General features: G+C 39.4%; 1 protein-coding gene across 1 annotated transcript; it reads left to right on the plus strand.

Annotated features, from left to right (window-relative positions):
* Nucleotides 1–2,032: 2,032 nt before the first annotated feature.
* On the plus strand, nucleotides 2,033–23,867 carry FAM111B (FAM111 trypsin like peptidase B). The gene is made up of 4 exons (XM_039470990.2): nucleotides 2,033–2,361; nucleotides 3,746–3,795; nucleotides 4,623–4,794; nucleotides 19,156–23,867. The coding sequence occupies exons 3-4, from the start codon at nucleotides 4,714–4,716 to the stop codon at nucleotides 21,154–21,156; spliced, it is 2,082 nt and encodes a 693-aa protein (XP_039326924.2). The 5' UTR covers nucleotides 2,033–2,361; nucleotides 3,746–3,795; nucleotides 4,623–4,713; the 3' UTR covers nucleotides 21,157–23,867.
* The last annotated feature ends 547 nt before the right edge of the window (nucleotides 23,868–24,414 follow it).

Genomic DNA, 24,414 nt, shown 5'->3' on the forward strand with positions numbered 1-24,414 from the left:
CAGTATATTACTCCCTTGCTTCAAATCCTCCATTTAAGATAAATTTCACATTTGTAACAAAACCCAGACTTTTTCATATGGCTGACCAGGTGCTTCATGCTAACGGAATGTGCACGTGCTTCTCCCTAAAGAGTGCTTTTTGCCAGGAAAAAGTCTCTATCTCCAGTGATGTCAGGTAATTTCCACAACAGCATTCTCTGCCACCTTTTGCTTTTCATAGCTTTTTTCCTCCAGATTCTACAATGAAAGGAAGATCAAGTCTCCTTGTGTAGCAGGAGCAGCGGTGAGAAACAGAGCTCTTGAACACGGAATGGAGAAGGAAGAAGTCTTTATTACAGCTGGGAGCTGAGAAATAATTTGTTCAAATTCAGCTCGTCTAACAAAGGAAGGTTCTACCTTTATATAGGCTTATACTTTAGATATTACGTGTGGAAGAAACTTAGGTTTACAGCCTTAGAAATCACATACGAAAACGGTTTCGGTTTACAGCTTCAGGAATCACATATGAAAAGGGTTTCAGTTTACAGCTTCAGGAATCACATGTGAAAGGGTTTCGGTTTATAGTTTTAGGACTCACATGTGAAAAGGTTTCGGGTTTGATTTTGTTTTAAGTAAAAACTGTCTTCCAGAGAGTTTCCCGAAGATCAAGCCTGCCACCTACGGGAAGGTGAATCAGGAGGCGCCAGTCAGCCTTTTCTTCTATTGAAATGCAGTGTGACAGTCAAAGGGGAAGTTGATCCCAGATGCCTGGGTCTCCTTCCTCACTTGTGCAATGATTTACTCTTCGATGGATATTGGTGCCAGTCACTTGTACCACTTTCAGACGATTTAAGAATAACAGCGATTCGAGAGAGTAAGTTTTCCCTTCTCTTTTTCTGTTTGATATTTATTTTTACAATTATACTTACAAAGTTTGCTCTTTCCAAACACCACAAGACCCGTGTAATTTAAGCAGTGATTTTAGGAAATCTCTTTATATTTGACATTAAGTTCAGAAACATGATCATGATTATTCCATCAAAACTCTCAACTTTTACATAAACATCTGCCCTTCTACCAGTTGCAAAATAATTGTCACCATCACCCCTTAATCAGCCATCTTCTCCCCTTCTTTGACCAGCCTCTCAAAAATAACACCCAATACTGAAGGCATGTCCTTCTATTCAGGTTCTTAGACAGTAAGACCTTCTGTTCTTACAGCAAGTAGAACAGTAAGACGTTTGCTCAAGCCCCATGCAAAGCACTTCTTTGATCATCAGTTTAGGGATGCTCGGCTTTGGAGTCTTCATCCGAAGGGTAAAATTCCTCACTCAGTAATGCGTGTCGTAGGAACCAGGCCTAAGCACTGATGGCCGCTTCCTTGTCCAGGATGGCACTGTCCGTGTTCGCCAGCCCCTCCGAGAAGTTGGCTCATATGCGGGGCAGGCCAAGTCCATCCAGATGTCACGCAGACGCGGGTGCATCTTTGGGACCTGCAGTCTGCTGGAGGCTGGGCCTCTGCATCATCCGGGTGTAGCTCTCTCTGCTGCGGCCGCGGGATCCCACTTGGAGGCTCGTCCCGCCACCGCCCCAACCCCGCTGCTGCAGAACAGCAGGAACCGCCAACCACTTTGGCGGGCTATGCCCGGCGGCTCCCGCGGGCTGGCTGCTGCCGCTGGTAATGAAACCGCGGGGAAACTGAAACCGACAGGCACCTCCCATTCCCGCCCAGCTGCCGCGCTGCTCCTCCTAGTCCTCCACTAGGAGACTAGGGACGCCGCTGAGCGGGAAGGAGCAGGGCAGCGATTGCTCCTCCTCATCCTCCACTAGGAGACTAGGGACGCCGCTGAGCGGGAAGGAGCAGGGCAGCGATTGCTCCTCCTCATCCTCCACTAGGAGACTAGGGACGCCGCTGAGCGGGAAGGAGCAGGGCAGCGATTGCTTAGTTTATCCTGGGAGGCGGGAGCGGGCGGTGGACTGAGCCTTGCGGGGAGGGGATCGCTGGGGCATATAGATGGGTCGTCCGGACAAATAGGGAGCTTGGGCGGGTGGGCGCGCAGTCCCCTCGGCCCCGCCTTCCGACCCACCCGTGCGCGGGCGGCTGACTCTGCCATCCCTTCCAGGAACTTCGGTCACTGTCTAGAGCTTGCCAATGGCCTTCCGAAGTGGATGAGCGATGAGTCATTTCCATCCAATGAGAGAAAAGAGCCTCCAGAGACTCTCCGCCCATTGGCCAGCGCGACTGTCTATTCCTAGGCGAGCAAGGGCGCGCTTCCCGGCAGGAAAAGCTGGGCTGAGAGCGACGCCAGCAGCCTTCTCAGCCCCCGCTGGAAGCCGTGCGGACGCTGGCACCTGCGCCGTCTGGACAGACTCTCCGGTTCTGTGAGTGGTTTTTCTGGTCCTGCGTAGGACCTGGAGTTCTTAGGGGGTGGCCGGCAAGGGCAATAGGCAGACGGACCACAGCCCAAAGTAAAGGAGGTTTTGGATGGGGAGCTGGGCAGCCCTGCCTGTTGTGGTAATTCCCTTCCCTCCCCTCGGCTTCAAAGGCCAAGAGTTTTGCTCCTGAAAAGATACATGGGGATCCTCTGGGTGTTCCTGAAGCTCAAGAGAGTCGTTTGACCCCGGTGGGTCCTTTCCCTGTCTTGTGCCCTTCGCACCCATAGGACGAGACCAGGTTCAGTTAAGCAGAGCAGAAACTTTATTCACTGATCAGGGAATTGAGAAGGGGAGCTCCTGCTCAAAGTGCCTTCTCTCCCGGGGTGTAGTGAGGGGGTGCTTTTTAAGGTCTTCTAGGGCACGTAGGTGGAGACTGAGGGCAAGGATTCCGGGAAAGAGATGGGGCTTTCCAGGAAGAGCTGAGTATGGCAGTCTCGTACTTTCTGTTCCCTCCCACCCCCACCACCAGTACGTGTACCTAGCAAGGTGCATTTCTTTCGGGGCAGAGATTTCTTATGGTAATTAGCAATGATTCAGGTTAGGGTAGCGCTGCTGAGCTCCTTTCCCATCTTGTAGCCCCATGGTTACTGACATCCAGCCTTTATTTCTGTAAGCAAGCACAGGTTACCTTCCTAGGTTATGAGGCTTTAGGAAAGCATTGAAGTCATGCTGTGGTGACATAGGCAGTTGTTGAAACAACATGGTGTGCATTTGAGGCGGGGATTGTGGGGCGAGGCAGGTAAAAATGCAGATTCCATAGCTACACCCCGACATACTGAATCAGAGCCTGTGAGGGTGGGATCTGGAATCCTTTTTAAAAGGCTCAGAGGAACCAATTCACAGGAACAATAAAAGTTTGATCTGAGCCAAACTCCTTAATCCAGATATGAGGAAACGGGGATTCCCTAAAAGGGGTACAGGGAGAAAGTTGGAGGAAAGTTAGGCTATAATCGTTTTAGGGTGGTTCTTTCATGGGAAAGAACCTGGGAAGTTTTCTCAGCTGATGCTCTAATCAGTACACAGCCGAACACTTTAGGTGAACCCTCTTCATATATCCGGAGTTTTCTCTCTGTTCATGTGTCCCTCCAGGTCTATGGTCTGTGACCTCTTGTCACTTTGATCTCTCAGCTTTGTCTCCTCAAATCTGGAATTCCAGCTAGCTTTGCCTTGCTGCCCTTCCTTGTGACAGTGGCCTGGAGACTCCCTCAAGGTAGTCTGCTAGAGTAGATTATAGGACACATTTCAATTGTCACTGTCCTTAACTGCATGATTTCCAGTTCCTTGTAAACCATCGTTTCATGTATTTTGCTCTGTTTTGTTTTGTTTTCAGAATAGGGAGAAATCCAGTCCCTGTTACTCCATTTTCGCCAGAAATTCAAGGTAATGACTTTAAATGTTCCTGACTACTAGTTCTATCATCTCTCTCACTTCTGGATCTGTCTCTATTCGCAGATGTTTCTAGTCATTACGGTCATATTTTTCCACTTTTTAAATGCTTGCTGATTTTTGACTAGATATCAAGCTTTGTTAATTTCACAACTCTGGGTGCCAGAAATTTTTACATTCCTATCAACCTTCTTGACCTTTGTTCTAGTATATTGCTATTTTGTATGGAAACCATTTTATACTTTTAAAGCTTGCTTTTATTTGTTGGGTTGGACCAGGACTAGGGCTAATTTTGTCCCACTTTGGAAGCAATACCTTTCTGAGTACTCTGCCTGATACTGCATGAATTATGAAGTTGTCTGGTCAGAATTTGGGAACTGAAACTTTTCCCAGTCCTGTATGAGCCTCAGAAATTGCTGCATCTGCCCCTTTTGGGTAGTTAGTTGTTTTCCTGCTCCTTTTCAACAGTTTCATTATAGTCATGCATTGGTCAAGCTGAAATCTCAAGGGATACCCACTACAGACTCTGATACTCTGTGCTCCTGTGGCTCTCTTCTCCCTAGTTCTCTGCCATACAAGCTCCAGCCATCTTGGCTTCCTAAAACACCCAGCTTGTCTTCTCAACTCAGGGAAACTGCTAGATTCTGCCTGTTTCCCCTCCCTGAGATATGCCTTGGAAACTCCACACAGTAAGCTAGATAGCTACAGGGCTTACCTCATATGACTTCTTTCTCAGATATCAAAGACGAGGTCCCACACTACCTGATGTCCAGGGTTTGAAAGTTGTTATTTCATAGATCTTGTCTTTTTTGTTTTTTCAGACATTTCAGGTGACAGAATAAATTCAATCCTTGGTTCTCCGTCTTGTCCACTAGAAGGAGTGGAGTTAGTTATATTCTCTTTGAGCTCATCATGAATTCCATGAAGACTGAAGAGAACAAGTCACTTATTGCTACAGAAGGTGACCAGAGTACTAGACCTGAAGTTTCAAAGGTATATCTACTTTTTTACAACTCCTCACTAGAGTGATAGTCTAACCATAATGCCATACGAGGTTCGTGGAGGTAAGTTCTTAAGGAATGATACTTATAAGCCCTTCCCTTAGGTTCTTTAAAATATATTTGGGGAGCTCACACACGTGCTTGTGGAAAGCAAACTGAGTTAATAATGCTAAACATGTCTTTAGTTAATCAACAAAATGACTAACAAACAATATAGACACATCATGGAGAGTATAGACAGGCAAAAATAATTAGCTAACGTTTACTGAGGAAACACTGTGTGCCTGGAATTGTGTCCCATCATGTGGATTATCTCATTTAACAATTATAGAACTATATAGTAGGTATTAATACATCCTTATTTTACAAAAGAAGAAACTGAAGCTCAACTTGCTTATAGTTGCATAAGTAATAGACTGCAGAGCAAGAATCTGAAGCTAGGCGGTCAGACTACAGAGACTGGTTTTTGAACCATACGTTTTGCTCAAAATATGCAAAACGATAATACTAAATTGAGACGTGAACAAGTGACTTTAGAATACAGAGAAAAGAATGCTTAATTAGACTTAAGAAATTATAGCAGTGTCATATGAGAAAGATCTTAATGAATGAATAAACCTAAAATTGTCAAACTCATAGATATAGAAGTGGTTGTCAGGGCTGGGAAGAGAGGAAAATGGAGGTATTAGTCAAGGGGTACAAAGTTTACTTACACAAGGTGGTAAGTTCTAGGGATTTGTACAGCATGGTGCTTATAGTTAATAATATTGTATACTTAAATTCTTGATAAAATGATAGATCTTATGTTAAGTATTCTTATTACAAAAATAATAAATGAGGGCAGGAAGAGACTTTTGGAGGTGATAGATTGATGGCATAGATTGTGGTGAAAATGTATCTGCACACTCATCAAGTTGCATACATTAATTAATGCATCATTAATTATGCATTTAGTATGTCTAAAACTGATTTGTTTTTTAAAAACAATGAATAACATTTCAATAGTGTATCAAGAATGAAGGAATGGCCTGAGTAAAGTCATGTATACATGAAAGCATATTTGAAGAACAGGATAGCTGCGTTTGATGGTATGTAAGGATAATTCAAGAATGTGGTAGGCAAATAATGCTTTCTATACTGGTAAGGTAGTGTTGTGCCAAGATCACAGTAGGCTTTGTATCAATAAGAGCTTTCCGTATTGCCAGTAAAAATATTTTCTAATTGTGAAACAATAAAATGGATTCATTGCTTCACATGAGTGGACATTCCAGAATTCATCTGAGCTCTTAATTCAGTGGTATACAATTTCTTCAAAGACTTATTTGTGTGTTTTGTCTCTACGTTCTGCTTTTCTTGTTATACACTGGCTGGCTTTCTGCATAGTGACAAATAGAGCTGCAGTAATATCAAATGCTTTACTCTCCTGATAATGAGTCTCTCCTGGTTTCCTGAGGAAACTTCTCCTTGCAATCTAATTGTCTCAAGTAGCTCACCCATTCCTGCACAAAACCATGTGAGGGCACTTACAGATATTCTTAAGCTGCCATGAATTCATTTCCATACATATATGGCTCCTAAAAAGTAGGAGAGAGGTAGAATAGCTTTCTGGAAAATAGCAGTATCTTTCACTTCTTTGAACTCCATGTGTAGGCTCTGGATTTTCTCGTAAATAAAGGAGATGTGTTTACAGACTTTATCCTTGTATTGTTTAGGAGTTACTCAATTCACTTTAGACTTTGTTAAGTATTAATGTTAAAATACTTAGAACTATTTTTATTCAAGAGAGTTGCCACTAATCACATGTGATTATTTAATTTAAATTCAACTTAACTAAAATCAAATAATGAAAAAGGTGAATAAAACAAATTCTCAGCTGCACTAATCACATGTCAGGTACTTAAGAACCAATGTGGCTGTGGTATCAGAAAGTACAGATGTACAACATTTCATCACTGCAGAAATTCTGTTGGGCAGTTCTAGTCTATGGCATCCGATTATAGAACAGAACTAGAGTGTTAAACTGCCAAACGATTTGTGGAGAAGGAATGAAAGGGAAAAATCAAAATAAAGGAGGCAACGAAGCAAAGGAATATAAATTTAGAAAAAGTAGAAGATACAAAATGATAGAAATGTACACAAAAAAACACAAATCCAAATTATTCAAAAGACTTTAACTTTTATTGTTTCTTTTAAATTTATTTATTTCATATACAGTAAAATTCAGTCTTTTTGGTATACAGTTCAATGGCTTATGACAAACACCTACAGTCATGTAATCATGACCAGAATCAAGAAACAAAGCAGTTCCACACCCTAAATAATTCCTTGTGTGGTTTTATTACTCTAAATAATTCTCTGTATTCCCCACTTATCCCTTTTCACTCCAGTCCCTGGCAACCACTAATCTGTTCATTACTCTAGTGTTGCCTTTTCCAGAACATCATGTAAATGGAACACACACTGAATCATACCCTTTGAGTCTGGCTTCTTAGAACATTCTATATAAGATTCATGAGTGTTGTTGCATGCATTGATGGGTTTTTTTTTGTTTTATGTCTGAGTAGCATTCCACTGTGTGAGTATATCAAAATCTGTTTAGCCATTCACTCACTGAAGAACATTTGAATTGTTTCCAGTTTGGGGACTTTGTAAATAAAGCTATTGTGAACATTTGCATAACAGTTTTCATATGAAAATTGGTTTTCACTTCTCTTGGATTCACCTAGCAGTGGAATTGCTGTCATGGAAAGTGAATGTTTCACCTTTAAAGGAATTGTCAAAATGTTTTTAAAATGGCCATATAATTTTGCATCCTCACTACCAATGTGTGAGAGTTCCAGTTGTTTCACGTACTTATCAACACAAAATTTTCTGATTTATTCATTCTCAGAGGTAGGTACTGGCATCTTTTTGTAGTATTAGTTTGCATTTTACTAATGACTAATGATTTCAGCATCTTTTCATGTTCTTATATCATCCACATCTTCTTTGGTCAAGTGTCTATTAAAATATTTTGTCCATTTTTATACTGGTTAGTTATTGCTGAGTTTTGAGAGGGCTTTACATATTTTGGCAATAAGTTCTTTGTCACTGCTTTTCTCATAACATTTGCGATATTTGTTGATATTTCATCTCTCTGGGGGTTGTCTTTTCATCTTCTTAGTACTGTTTTGGGAGGGAAAAGTTTTCAATTTTGATGAAGTTCACTTTATATATATTTCTCTTTGTGGATCATGCTTTTGTTTTTTACATCAAAGAAATTTGCTAAATCTAAGATCACAAAAAACATTTCTAAGTTTTCTTCCAGAAGTTTTATAGTTTTAGGTTTAAGTCTACGACTGATTTTAAGTTTGTGTTTGTGTGTGTGGTGCAATATCTGAATCAAAGTTTATGTGTTTGTATAAATTGTGTTTTAATTGTATAAAAAAATTAACTCAATTGTGGATGATTAGCATCTTAACAACAGTGAGTCTTCCAATCTTGAACAAGGTACATTCTCCATTTATTTTGGCCTTGTTTAATTTCTTTTGCTATGGGGCATCTGGGAGAATAGCAAACCTGGTGAATGAAGGCAGGATAGGGAGTGGGGGGTTGAAGGGGCAGTGTGACTGGTGCACTACTCTTTCCAAGGCCACCAGACAAGGCGAGAACTATAAAGATCAGAAGTAAAAGGCACAAGTGACAGAAGTTAGTCATCCTAGCATCATGCAGCTTTAAGATTTTCTACTGAACTGTGAGTGGCTCCTCCTAGCAGACTTTCTGCTATTACCTCTAGGTCTCTGGAGTGTGTCTGTACTGTCTTGGTCCTTTGACTAGAAACCCTTACTTCCTCCACCCTCCCTAAATTCCTCAAAGGAGAGACCTCCAGCACTAGAATGTCTCTCCCCAGAAAACGTTCTGCACAGATGAAGTCATGTCTCCATCAGGGGTACCCAGACTAAGAGCCCCCTGCAAACTGGGTGGTCAAGATCAGAAGTTATTGGGACTTATGTATGCCAGATTCAACAGTCTACCGGGAAATTTATACACATCTTATGGGAGTCTCACCACACCAGGAGGGAAATGTTTTCCAATTTGACAGAAAACAGAGGAGAGACATTTGTTCAGAATGCATTTGAAGCCTAAACCCTCAGTTAGCAAACTTTATTGACCAGCTCCTACTTTAGGGACTGGGCGTGTGAAAGGGGACAGAATCCCAGCTCTGTCTACCTCACTTTTCAAAGAGGGAAAGACACAATTAAGGAAACAGACAAATAGAAACGTTTAGTTACTGGATCAAGAACACACAAAGATAATAGAAAGGGGTGAGTGCATGGCTGGGAGTGCTACTCTGGTTGGGGAATCGGAGAGGCCCCTGAAGAGGCCCTGCAAACACCCAAGGAAAGGCCAGACAGAATGGTGAGTGTAGAAGCCCTGAGATTGGCTAGGGATTCCTGTCCAGGGCCTGAGTGTGCAGTGTAGCTGGGACCAAGGAGAGAGGAACTGAGCAGCAGGAGACAGGGCAGAGAGAGGGGTGGGCAAGGGCTAAAACACTCCACCTTCATGGGCCTTGGAAAAGAGGGGATGGGAAGATGCTTGAAGGGACAGAGGGGTTGAAAGTAAAGGCTATTCCCCAGGCATCCAGGCTAAAGAGGCGAGGATCTGGAGTGGCCTGAGGCTGGGAGTTGGAGGGGCGGAGAGGAGGGGATGGAATGGATGAGAGTTATGAAGGAAAATAGAGATAGGAGAATGTAGGACTTAAACTGGAGGCCAGAGAGGGAGCAGAAATGACAAGTGGGTTTTGACCCTAAAACACAAACACTTTAGCACTGACAGGAACTTTGCCTTTTTCTTTGTTTTCTCTCATTGGCCAGGACAGTAATCACTTTGTTCATTTATTCAGTGAACATTTCTTGCAAACCTACATGCGTGGTATGTCATGGGCACCAAGGATATACCAGTGAATACAGTGATATCCTCGTTCTCTTGGAGCTTACACTATAGAGGGAAAAATAAATTGTGTGTGTGTGTGTGTGTGTGTGTGCGTGTGTGCATGCACATATGCCTGTGAGTTTTGATATGGGCAGAAGGGAAAAGAGAATGGAAGAAGCTGTTATGGAAATGGTCATAGTCAGCTTCTCTGATAAGGTGATATCTGAGACTTCAACTGAGTGAGATGTTGAGTCTTAGTTGGAAATATCTTGAGGAAGAACATTGAGTACAGAGAAAGCAGAAAGTACAAAGGTTCATAAGTGAGAGGATGCTTGTTGACTGACCAATAATTCTAGTGCTTGTTGATTTTCATATGATAATCAGTACCTGTGTCCCTTTCATTAGACTTGGAACTCTCTAACGAACATGCCTCAGTTTTCCTCATCAGACAGGAGTGGTCAGAGGGTTGGAATGGGGGCCACTTTTCTCTCTTCATGCTATTCCTCTTTCCCTAACCCTGGTCAGACTTAGAAATGGGGTTCAGGGAAAGACAAGAGTTGAGTCCGTTACAATCTGGAGAAAAGGTAGAGAAAGCCAAGGAATAGGAAGGTTTGATGCTAAGGCCACCACTCATACCCATGCTGTTTCTGCTTTTAACAGCTGGAGGTCCTACTGTGTCATCCAGTTCCCCATATCTGCCACTGTTGTGGCATCTGTAAAGTTTATTCTCCGTAGATTTATTGCCGAGTTAAAAAACGAGGAAACTGAGGCCAGCAAAAGAAAATTAGATGCCAATTTATTCAGCTCCCGGGCGAGGTTCTGTGGTCCTGGGAAGAGGAGCCAGGGAAGTCGTCCCTGACTCCTCTCAAGAATGGGGTTTTATAAGGAGTGAAGGCGTTCAACTGGATTTGGAGAAACAGGATGTGGACGGAGTGAGCTGCTATTGGTAGGTAGGTGAGATTTCCGGTGAGCGGGCTAAGTGCTGAGTGCAGAGGGGATTTCCAAGGGTGGGGTTAGGTGCCGAGTAGAGAGAGGATTTCCAAGGCAGGCTAGGTGCCAGGTGCAGAGGGGATTTCCAAGGCAGGCTAGGGTACCGAGTGCAGAGGGGATTTCCAAGGCGGGCTAGATGATGGGCATATTCTGATAATGTAATTTTCAAGCGGGGAGAGAGATGCGCGTGTTCGAACTCCTGGAGAGACAACCAGCCTTACAGCATCCATCACACTAAAACTCCCTACTTCCCGTCTTAGCAGCCACAAGTTCTTAGGCTCCTATGCAGTAGAAATTGACACAAAGCCAAGTGAATTTCCCAGACAAGGCTTTATTAGGGGCTTCTGCTTGAATACAAGGGAGACAGCATGAGAGTTCTCCAGATGGCTCCCAAAGGAAAGATCCTTTTGGTGTTTTAAGAGAGGTGACATGAAAAGCATGAGATATGTTAATATCATGACATGTGTTGGGTGGAGTGTAGAGTATGCAGGCGCAGTGAGAATTCATGTTAGTACTTATATCACATGATGAAAAAATGGTGAATAAGTAAGTCCCTCTCGTGGGTGAGGATTTTCATGTTATAATGAGGCAAGGAGTAAAGATTAGTCATTCTTCTGGTCCTGTGTGCTCGCAGGTGGTAGGGTTAATGCCCTTGAATGAGATTTATGGTAGAATGCTTCTTATCTTAGTTTCTTTAAGGTCTGCCAGTCAGCAGGGAAGGCAGCAGTGGAAGGACAAGGTCTGGTAGTCAGTGGGTATGGAAAAATGCATTATTGGGGGTGGAGGCAGTCCCCTTCCTACTCTGTCCCACTAAGATATTTACCTCCTGCTGCATTCTTTGCCTCTCTGGCTGTCCTGCCGGGGTTGGGAGTAATCTCACTGTGCGAGTGCTGTGGATGTGGTCAATTCCAGCTCTACTCCAAGGCCTCGAGACTGAGGAGATACTTAGGAGACTCCAGAATCTTAGAATCTCAGCTTAGATTCCACCTAGACTCTGGCTCATGTCCTAGGCCTTAGTCACTTCCTCCTTATTGTTCCTCAGTGATTTCTGTTTGTCTAGCTATCTTGCTGACAGAACATGTTGCTCTAAATTCTGCCGATTCAAACTTCTGTTCTTACCAAAAAAGCGTAACGGGCATCTCCAAATATGCCTGTCCACACATGAACTCTTAGAAGGCATACGGCGAGTGCAGATTACCCAATCCAATAATTTATTCTGATTTTTAATCTAGATACTCCCCTCCTGGTGAAGTGAAATGCAGCATCCCAGAAGGTCCTTCGCACAGAGCATTCTAGGTCTCAGCGAAGGGACCTTCAACAACCAAGTCCTCCTTTCCCATGTGAGCCCCTCTTCTGGGGCCCAGAGCTATAAAGGAAAGAGTGACTGGCTTCTGGGACTCCTGCCTGAGGAGAAGGCAGTTGGGAGACATCAAAGAAAGGCCTCAGAGTATAGAGGAGCTAAGCTAGCTGGGGCTGTCCAGCTGCTCTTTGCCTTTTACTCAGGGGTTCTCAAAACCTGGCCCCTAGGCCAGCAGGATCAACACAAACTGAAACTTCACCCCAGACATACTCGGTCACATACTCTGGGTTAAGCTCCAGCAATCTGTGTTTCAAGAAACTCCCGGGTGATTCTGATGCAGAGTGGTGACAGGAACTCAGACCCAGACTGGGACTATGAGGCAGGTTGAGTCCTAGCTGTCTAGTAGACATTGAATGTGAGAGGTCATGGACAAAGCCCTTCCATTTCTCCATTTGTCAAGCCCTAGGATGTTTACCAGGTCTCTGAGGCAGTGACAGAAGCAAGTGAACATCTCAATGGGAGATGCATAGACAATTGTAACCTTCCCTCTTTCTCACTCTAGAGGGAAAACAAATTAAATGCGGTTGCTTTGAATGTCTTTGGGTAAAGTCACAGGGGATCTGCCTGCCTCTCTGAATGAGCCAGATAATTTGATTTACCCTATTTAGTTAGAGATCTTGCTATACCTTAAGCAGAAAACCTACCACCACTACCACATACTTTCCTACAACCTTGGAAAGGAAGAGATGTTTTAGTTGTAATTTTCTATCCCTAGACCCTCCTCCCTCTTCCACTCTTTTTTGGCATGGGGACTTTTCTGTACTGCCTCCTTAAGAACTCAGGTCCCATGAAAGTGTAGAAAGAACAATTACATTTTGTTTGGCATGTTTGCTTTTTTGATAGTTTCTGGAGAGATTAGGAGGCCGGGTTTTTACATCCTCCTTTAGGGATGCAAGTACGATTACTCCAAAAGTTTTCACTTCCTTCACACTTACCAAGGGTCCCCATAAGAGCCTGGACTTTCACATATATTATCTCACTTACCAACCACAGCTCAGATACGTTAAACAAGTTGCCCAAGGTCACACATTGGGTGGTAAATGTAGCAGAGCCTAGATGTGTGCTTCTTCCCTCTGGACCTTACCACTTCTCACAGAGGCTTCATAGGGTAAGATGGGACTGACACTGAATCCTCAAGCCACTTAGTACCTTGTTCTGCCCTTCAAGGAATCTGCACCCCAGGCAAAGCCTTCCTCAAGGTTAGGGAGTGAGGAAGTGACTCCCCAATTCTCCTGTCACCAGTAGAGGGTCTTGACTAAAAGTTATCCTGCCTCTTGACATTTTAAAGAAGGAATTTGTAAAAAAACAAACAGAGCAACAAAAGAATGGAACAACAAAAGCATAGATTTATTGAAATGAAAGTACACTCCACAGAGTGGGAGCAGGATTGAGCAAGGGACTCAAAAGCACTGGTTACAGAATTTTCTGGGGTTTAAATATCCTCTAGAGGCTTTTCATTGGTTACTTTGCTTAACCCTATGTAAATGAAGTAGTGGTCCACAACCAGTTTAATTGGTTGCAGGAGGGGAGCAACCAGAGTTACTTTCCATTTTTCATCTGCAATGCAGTGTAAAGCAGGAATTGGGGCCATGATTTGCAAAGGGAGTAGCCTCTGATTCTTTTGTTACTTGATTGTGGAGAGGTGGGATTTTCTTTTTGATTAAGTTCTAGGAAGTGAGGGTGAATCATCCTTAGGTTTCCTGCCTCCAGATCCTGTTCTGCCTCACTCCTTCAGTCCTGGGGCATCCTTCTCCTCGCCAGCCTGTTTCTTCCCTTGGCTCCCAGGTTGTTTAATTTCCTGTGATATTTTTTAGGACAAAACTCTTGCACATCTTGTTAAGTTTTCTACATAGATTACCTGTTATCTGTGAATTATGATAATTGTATTAATTTCTTTCTGATTCAGATGCCTTTTATTTCTTTCTTTTTGTTATTGCCCTGGCTTAAACTTCCAGCAGAATTGTGAATAGAATCTGCCAGAGCAAACAGTCTTGCCTTTTTTTTAGTCTTGGGAATGCATTGAAACCTATACCATTAAGTATAATGTTACCTGCAAGTTTTTCATAAATGTTCTTCATGAGATTGAAGAAGTTTCCTTTTATTCCTAGGTTGCAGGTATTCTTATTAGAAATAGATCTTAGGTTTACCAAATGCTGTTTATGTGTCTATTGAGATGATTCTATGTATATAGAGAAATTTTAATTATTCTAAATGGCTTATTACGGTGACATAGTTTTCAAAAGTTAAACTAACCTTGAATTCCTGGCATTTACCTATTAGTTCTTGCATTTATGGTTATATTGGCATGTAATCTTCTTTTCTTGTAATGTTTTTTCTGTATATTATGGAGATATTTTTCCCTATTGCTGAGGCAATATTCTTTTCAGTATTATACTCAATGCCCCATGAATTATGATTTTTTTCTCTATGTCTGGTGGGAACAACAACTATTCCCAGCCCTGTAAGAGCTCCAGGGATTGTTCCTTCTAATGTTTTTGGAAGGATGGTTTTTCTGACTTAGGTGATTTCCTCATATGCATATGCTGATCACTACTCATCTGAAGACTCATGGGGACCCTCTCCTGCTCTTCAAAAGCTAAGCCCATTGGCTTCCCAGAACTTAGTTCCTTTTCCTCAATTCATTTGCTACTCAGCTTTGCCTGGATTCTTTTCCCTGCGCAGTGGCCTAGAGCTTCTCTTCAGGCAGTAAGCTGGGGCAGTCATAGAGTTTGCATCTTTTTTTTTTTCTGTTTCTTAAGGATCACTGTCCTTCCTTGACTAATGGTCAATGTCTTGGAAACCATTTTGTTTATTTTGTCTATTTCACCAGATCTTTCAGGCAGGAGTGTAAATTAGTTCTATGTTATTTCATGGTGGCCAGAGTAGAACCTCAGGATGCTGCTTTTTAAATTTTCAAGAGGCTTTAATTTTAATTAGTGGAAATTATGGGCTATAATGGGCTTACTTTACCTTGGCTGCCCCTATTAATATCAAATATATAAATATAAATATACCAGAAGGCTTCTTAGCTAGATTAAGGGCATCTTCAAAAATCTCACAGGGAACATCATGTTAAATAGTGAATCATTATAAGTATTTCCTTTACATTTCAGGAGAATAGAGAAGTGCTCACTATTGTTGCCTTTATTTAGCTGGTAAATAAAATTTATTTTAGCCAATGCAATGCGATAAGAAAAAATAGTAAAAGATAATATTTGATGATTGAAAAGAAGAGAACAAAGTATATTCATGAAATATCCACAGTTGATATCATTATCTATTTTTGAAATCTAAAAGATTTATAGATAAAATATTAGAATGATCATAATGTAGCAAATTGGCTAGATTTAACATTGATATTTACAAAATGATGGATTTAGCTTAGTAAGCAATATTAGAAAATGTGGTACCCCAAAATTATTTTGTAATATCTAGAGAAATCTTTACCTAGGAATAAATGTAAAAATGAATTGTTAACCATTTATGGAGAAAATTATTTTGTTGAAGACATGAAAAGGAAACATAAATCAATGTCAAGATATACTAATGAGTAGGAAAACTCAAAATTAAAACAGCGTTTGGCAAATATATGGAAAAATATACCATTTGAACAGAGCAGAGAGAGTAGAGACAGACTCACAAATTATATGAAAATATCTTTGTATTAGTTTGTGCTATGACATGAATCTTTGCATCCTCCACAATTCACATGTTTAAATCCTAATCTCCGTGATGATGGCATTATGAGATGGGGCTTTGGTGGGTGATTAGATCATGAGGGCTCTACATCATGTATTTTGTTATAAAATCCAGACTAGACAGTCTCTTATGAGTAATAAAGTACCACAGACTGTATGGCTTAAAGAACAAAAATGCATTGTCTCATGGTTCTGGAGGTTCAAAGTCCAAGGTCAAGATGTGAGCAGAGTTGATGACCTGTTAGGGCTGCGAGGGAAAGGTCTGTTCCAGGACTCTCTCATTGGCTTGTAGTTGGCCACGTTTTTCCTATGGCCCTTTACATCATCTTCCCTCTTGTCTCTGTCTCTATGTCTAAATTTCCCCCTTTGTAAGGAAATTAGGGGTATTGGATTAGGGTCCCATCACTGCAGGGTGACCTCACCTTAACTCAGTATATTAACAAGAACTGTATAGCCAAATAAGGTCACATTTTGAGGTAGTAGGGGTTAGGATTATAACGTGAATTTTGAGGGGACACAGTTCAACCCATAACAGTCTTATGTGACAAAACTGGAGGTACAAATCAGTAGAGAAAGAATGAACAATGCAGTCAGTATTGCTGTAATAATTAGTTATCCACATGCAAAAATAAAAAGTGATAGTTACTTCAAGTTATATACAAAAAATAATTCCAGATTAAAAACTTGAATGGTAAAAGCAAACGTTTACAGTTTTTAGAAAAAAAAGAATATATCTTATGAAAGTTGTTCTAATGACATAAAAAGATTAATAAATTTGACAACATTAAAATTAACAACTCCTATTTTTTATGACACCTGAGATTGAAAAATCAAGAAGAAACTCAGAATATGTCTAACACAAATGATGAATAAGCAATTTGTGTCTACAATATTTAAAGTACTTCTAGAATCAATAATAAAAAGAAAATCCAGTAAAAGAATGAACAAAAGACATAAACAAGCACTGTAGAGACTGAAGCGTGAAAAAGTATTCAATCCCTTTAGTAATTAGGAAACTGTTTAAACCCTCAGTAAGATGATATTCACACCAACAACACTGGGAAGCATTAAAATATGGATATTACCAAGCTTTGATGAAGACGTAAAATAATGAGAGCTCTTATTTCTCACTGGTGGGAATGCAAGGTGGAACAACACTGTAAAATAATATGGCAATATATGTTAAACCATTTTGTAAAATAATATGGCAATATATATTATAGTAAAGGGGATTACACAGTTTCTCTTCTTGCTCTCCTATTGCCTCATATTTTCAAATACTTATGGCTCAAATCTATTTCTGAAGTTGAGCAGTTCTATTTCTAAGTGTGTTCTTGAGAGAGACCCTTGAACGCATGTACCAGGAAACATATTGGAGAATATCATAGCAAAACTTGCCACTGCTTTTGGTAGAAGAACCCCAGAAATAACAGAAATGTGCATAAACAGTTGATTTCTTCAGTGAATTCTCTCTAAATGTAAAAATTGATACAGAACTTTATCAACTAGGATGAACCTCAAAAAAAGTGGTGCAAATCACAGAACACATTCAGCTGGATGTGTTTATATAAAATCAAACAATGTATATAAAATGAAACAATGTATACCCTTTATCTCTTGTATGCTGTGTTTTTAAGAAACTATAAAACATATTAAATATGCAAAAGCAGTTGGTGACACCTTATATTTCATATAATAAACAGCCACGTATCTCCTTCCCAACTTAAAAAGTAACACACTACAAATCATTAGAGGCATAGTGTGTCTCTCCTTCATCTTATCTCCCTTTCTCATTCTCATGAATAACCACTAAACCTGAATTTGTTTTAAAACTATCATTGTCTTACACTTATTTAGGGGCATATACATATATAGTAAAAGCTGAGGACTATTCACAGGATACTAGCTTGGGTCCTCAAATGGGTAATGACACCATTATCAGATTCAGGAACACAGGAAGAGGGACACAATTAAATTTGTAACTCTGGTTTTGAAGGGATTAACAGTGAAATGCCTCTGATGTATCCAAGAGTAGATGTCAAAGAGGCAATGAAATATTAATATCTGGAGCTCAGATTAGAGGTCAGTGTTACAGAGATAGATTTGGACAATAAATATTTGAAAACATGAGGTGATAGGAGAGCACCAAGGCAAAAGGAAAATCACTGTTCCTAAAAGCCAGTCTTATTCCCCTGCACCTACCTACTAAATGATCCAAGCCCAGCTGTCCCTTCTGATTTTACTCTCCAGGCTTATTCTTCTATTCATATAGACTAGATTCAGTACTTCAGGCTTCACAATGATTTCCTTCTAAGTTATGTGACTCTTGTCATATAATATTTTTTACATATAATATTTTTCACCAAAATATATTTTCTTAGTACTATCAAAACCATTGACAGAACAGCAACTAAACAGATTTTTAATAGGAATTTTTGAAAGGTGATGCTTCAAATATCCAAAAGATAAATTAAGTCCAACTCTACTAGTAAGTGAATAAATGTGCATTCTAAAAACATTCAAATTAGATAGAATTTCATCTATCAATTGATAAACATTTAAAATGGAAACACTCAAATAATTTTAAGGAATCAATCACAGGATTGAGGTTGGTCTCCTTGAGCAGCTGGAGAGAAGGGACAGAGTTGATACAATTCTCTGGGAGGCAGAATATATGTTGCAAAATATTTTTATATCCTTAGTTGCAATATTTCCACCACTGGGAATATGACCTATGGAAATATTCAGATGTGCAGACAAAAAAAATGTCATATTTGTAGAAAGTTTCTTCATAGTTAGATTAAAACCTAGAAATGATCTAAATATTCAGCACTGAAAGAATGGATTACGAATTATTATGCAGTGAAATATTCTATAGCCCCTCAATTTGTGGTTTTCAAGGTTGCTTAATGACACAAAGTAGTGACAGATTGCTTAATGAAAAATAAACTCATACACAACATGGTATTTAAGAAGAATAAGATTTAGATCTGCATATGAACCAATATAGGGCCATTTCTGATCCATTTCGAGTTAGGTATAAAGTAGGAGTCCAACTCATTTCTTTGCATCTGGATATCCAGTTATTCTAGCACCATTTGTTACAAAGATGATTACTTCCCCCCATTAAATGGTCTTAGAACCATTGTGGAAAATCAGAGTTCTATTCTTAAAAATCAAAAAACAGAATCAAGTTATACAGGGGAAAAAAATAAAAATAAAATGTAGAATGAGTATCTCTGGTAATAGAACAGTGATTGATTTTTTTCTCCATTATTTGTTAGCCATTATACTATCCAATTCTTCATAATATCTATTAGTTCTATCATTAGAAAAAATATGAAACATTATTAAAGGTGATTCTTTTTAACCTCTTTAATCTTTTCTTTTTAAGGATACTGTGATAAAGCAGACATGTGCTGACACACCTGTTGATCATTGTCTATCTGGCATAAGACAGTGTAGCAGCACCTTTAAGCTTAAAAGTGAAGTCAACAAGCATGAATCAGCCCTGGAAATTCGGAATCCAAATCTGAACAATAGAGAATGTTGTTTCACCTTCACTTTGAATGAAAACTCTGGAAAATTAAACCACAGTGTGTTTACAGCATATGGTAAACCCAGTGAGAGTATCGACTCAGCTCTGAGTGCTAATGAGCATTTCAGTGAAAGGATGAAGAATCATTGTAATAAGAACATTATTGTTTATGAAGAAAAAACAATAGAAGGATATATAAATTTAGGAATGCCTCTCAAGTGTCTGCCTATTGGTTCTCATTTTAAAATTACAATTGATAAAACAAAGAGTAGTGAAGAAGATGGACACATATTACGTCAATTTGAAAATCCAAACATGGAATGCATTCTTTTTTATGTTATTGCTATTGGAAGGACAATAAAGAAGATTGTTAAGATCAAGAAACTTCATGAAAAAGGATGTAAACTTTGTATTTATGCCTTGAAGGGTGAGACTATTCAAGAAGCCTTATGCAAGGATGGCCGATTTCGGTCTGACATAGATGAATTTAAATGGACACTAATGGAAGGTCATAAGAAAATTTATGGAAAACAGTCCATTGTTGATGAAATATCTGGAAAAGTCTTAGAAATGGACATTTCAAAAAAAGAAACATTACAAAAGAAAGACATCTATAAAAAAATTAAACAGAATGAAAATGCCACTGATGAAATTAATCACCAAAGTCTGGTCCACAAACAAGAGAAAGATGGAGAGACTGAAGATGTAGAACACAGCAGAGAGAAAATTCTCTCACCTCAGAATCTAGGGCATGATATTAAATCTAGGCAGTATGCTATTAATCTGGATGTCCAAAAGGAGGCAACTAACCTCTTAAAGAATTTGCAAATGTTGAATGAAACCATAATATCTCAGTATCCACATTTTAAAGAGGAGGCACAGTGGGTGCGAAGATATTTTCAGGAAGAACAGAAGAGAATGAATCTTTCACCATTTAAGCAATTCAGCATATATAAAAAGTTCTTTGGAAAAATTACTGCAAACGCTATTTCAGTTGCAACCTGTGAACAACTTACTTATCTTAGCAAGTCAGTTGGGTTCCTGGAATGGGACAATAATGGAAACACAGGCAATGCTACTTGCTTTGTCTTCAATGGTGGTTATATTTTCACCTGTCGACATGTTGTAGAACTTATGGTGGGTAAAAACACAGATCAAAGTTTATGGCCACACATAATTAGCCAATGTGCAAAGGTAACCTTCACTTATAAAGAGTTCAGCCCTACTGGTAACAACTGGTTTTTTATTGAGCCATGGCTTAAAGTGTCCAATGAAACTCTAGATTATGCCATTTTAAAACTAAATGAAAATGGAAATGCATTTCCTCCCGGCCTATGGAGACAGATTTCTCCTCAACCATCTACTGGTTTGATTTATTTAATTGGTCATCCCAAAGGCCAGATCAAGAAAATAGATGGTTGTGCTGTGATTCCTATAAATGAACGATTGGAAAAATATCCAAATCATTGTCAAGAAGGGTTGGTAGATCCCCATGGTACTAATAGTAATGTGTACCCTATGTTTACCCAAAGAAGTTTCCTATCAGAGGTTTGGAACACAAAAACTCTTAGTTATGATACTTGTTTCTCTGATGGATCCTCAGGCTCCCCAGTGTTCAATGCATCTGGAAAATTAGTTGCTATGCATACCATTGGGCATTTTTATAAACATGGATATAATGTGTTTGCCCTTATTGAATTTGGTTATTCTATGGATTCCATTCTTTGTGATATTAAAGAGACAAATGAGAGCTTGTATAATTTATTAAATGATGAGAAACTTGAGACTTACAATGAAGAGAAAAGTAAACAAGAATTATTACTTCAAGATCATCAAATTGAACCCATGGAATGTTAGAAAAATGATGCTGTCTTCAAGAAAATATGCCAATAATTTTTGGCAAAGATTTCATGACAAAAACACCTAAAGCAATTTCAACAAAACTAAAAATTGGCAAATGATAGCGAATTAAAGCTACTGCAGAGCAAAAGAAACTATCAACAGGGTAAACACACAACTTACAGAATGAGAGAAAACATTTGCAAACTAAGCATCCAGTAAGGATATAATATTCAGAATCCATTAGGAACTTAAATAGATTAACAAGCAAAAAACAAGCAACCCCATTAAAAAGTGGATAAAGGACATGAACAGACACTTTTCAAAAGAGGAGATACATGTGGCCAACAAGCATATGAAAAAATACTATCATTAGTCATTAGAGAAATGCAAACTGACAAAATGTCATCACACTAATCAGAATGGCTGTTACTAACATGTCAAAAAATAACAGATGCTAGCACAGTTGCAGAGAAACAGGAATGCTTACACACTGCTGATGGGAATGTAAATTAGTTCAGCTATTGTGGAAAGCAGTTTTGTGATTTCTCAGGGAACTTAAAACAGCTACCATTCAACTCAGCAGTCTCATTCCTGAGTATATAACCAAAGGCATATAAAGTGTTCTACCTTAAAGACACATAGACATGTATGTTCATTGCAGCACTATTCACAATAGCAAAGACATGGAATCAAACCAAATGCCCATCAGTGGTAGACGGGATAAAGAAAATGTGACACATATACACCATAGCATACCACACTAGCCAGAGCAATGAAGCAAGAAAAAGAAGTAAAGGGTATTCAATTAGGAAAGGAGGAAGCCAAACTGTCTCTATTTACAGATGACATGATTGTATATCTAGAAGACCCCATCATCTCAGCCCAAAATCTCAAACTGATAAGCAACTTCAGCAAACTCAGGATGCAAAATCAATGTGCAGAAATCACAAGCATTCGTATATACCAATAACAAACAAAGAGCCAAATCAAGAGTGAACTCCCATTCACAATTGCTTCAAAGAGAATAAAATACCTAGGAACACAACTAACAAAGGATGTAAAGGAACTCTTCTAGGAGAACTACAAACCACTGCTCAACAAAATAAGAGAGGACACAAACAGATGGAGGAACATTCCATGCTCCTAGTTAGGAAACATCAGTATCGTGAAAATGACCATAGTGCCCAAAGTGATTTACAGATTCAACACTATCCCCATCAGGCAACCAATGACTTTCTTCACAGAACTGGAAAAAAACACCTTAAACTTCATATAGAACCCAAGGAGAGCCTGCGTAACCAAGTCAATTCTAAGCGAAAAGAACAAAGCGGGAATCATCACACTACCTGACTTCAAACTATGCTACAAGGCTACAGTAATCAAAACAGCGTGATACCGATACCATTATCCTAAGTGAACTAATACAGGAACAGAAAGCCAAGTATTTCATGTTCTCTCATGTGGAAGCTAAATATTGAGTACACATGGACATGAATAGAACAACAGATATAGGACCTACCTGAGGGTGGAGGATGGAAGGAGGCTGAAGAATTAAAAACTACCTGTGGGGCACTCTTATTACCTGGGCGATGAAATAATCTGAACACCAAACCCTGGTGACATGCAATTTACCTTTATAACAAAATTGCACATGGACTCTTGAACCTAAATAAAAGTTTATATATATATATATATATATATATATATATATATATATATATATATATATATATGATGCCAATAATTGAGAGTATTGGGGGCTGTTTTCTTTTATTCAATTTCCTGATTAGAAAACTGTTAGATAATTATGTGGATGTGCAAAACATGTACTAGAGCTCAAATGCTGATTTTATCTTGGCTTTTTAAAATTTTTAAACAAATCTCATGCCTCACTTCAAATGTTTAGCTCACTTTTACACTTAAAAATAATTTGTTATTTGTCATTCTAAATGCCTATGATGGTATACCTTCATTACTGACAAGGTAGTTCTTGTTCTCTGCCTAACTAGATAGTGGTAAATACACTGTTAAAAAAGGAAAAAAAATATGTATAGTTCCTCTACAACTCAAAATTACTCAGTAAACATAATTTATTTCCTTCCACGCTGCCTGTGACTCAACCTACATTGCAAATGGCAGTAGAAAATTACAGTTTTTCAGTTCTTTGCTCTAATCGAGGAATAGCTCACACTTTTCTAGTAGATATGAAAAGTAGCTTGCTTAGTCTTTATCCCCATCCTCCTATTTTCAGAATCTAGAAAGATAGAAGCTATATATTTTAGGCTGATTTGTAACTAAGATTCTGAATACAAATGAGATTCCTCCAAATAGATACTATTTGTAAGATAAAAGTAAAATGAGGGTCATCCTTCTTCCACTCTGGCAAGCTGGGTCATAGAAAAGTGAATGTCTAGAGATAGTAATGCTGCTGACTACAGTGTCAGTGTCTAGTCACCAGTATCATGGATATCCACAAGTAGTTTCAGCAGTAGCAACAACCAGAAGCAATGTTGCAGTGTCTAGTCATTGACTTTGATAAAGTGGAAAGGTGTTTCTGATGGTAATGATTTCCTAATTCAGTTTCCTGATTTCTGGATTGCAGATAAGAGAGATGTGTTTGTGAACTTAATAATTCCATTGTTGGCCTCCTGATTCTCACTGCTGTTATCATCCTAAAGATTTCCAACACTTGATCTTTGTATTAAATCTCTTTAACTTGCACTCAACCCTGACTGATATACTTTCCTTGACAAATTGCAAATTGTTGGACTTTCCAAATATGTGGTAGTCTCAGTGGTGCAAAACCTTAAATCTGACCTACAGAAATTGTTCATTCAGAAATGCTAATCTTTATTCAAAAGAATACTAAATTTCGGAAAAAACAAATCAGGAACTTAAGCAAGAGAGAAGTTTATTTCTCATATAATAGTCCAAATGCACTGTCCTTTGTGGTCATGGGAGTTCCAACCTGTGAGATATTATTTCTTCAATGAGGCTATACTATAGACCTCAACATGCAACATGGCCAAAATGGCTGCTAAACTAACCAGCATGCCTGCACTACAGCCGGGAGTAATTAGGAAGAAGGAGAAAGCACCTCTTCTTATTAAAAACAGCATCTGAAAACTACATATAGCATGGCTGTTCACACCCAGCGTTCACAGCTCAGTTCACTGGAAAGGAGGCCGTGGAATGTAATGTTTATTCCATACGACCAGATGTCTAGCCTAAATTCTATAACTGGAATAAGGGGAAAATGGACATTGGGCAAAC

The sequence above is a fragment of the Saimiri boliviensis genome, chromosome 6 (assembly GCF_048565385.1).
Source record: "Saimiri boliviensis isolate mSaiBol1 chromosome 6, mSaiBol1.pri, whole genome shotgun sequence".
In the NCBI taxonomy this organism is placed as follows: Eukaryota; Metazoa; Chordata; class Mammalia; order Primates; family Cebidae; genus Saimiri; species Saimiri boliviensis.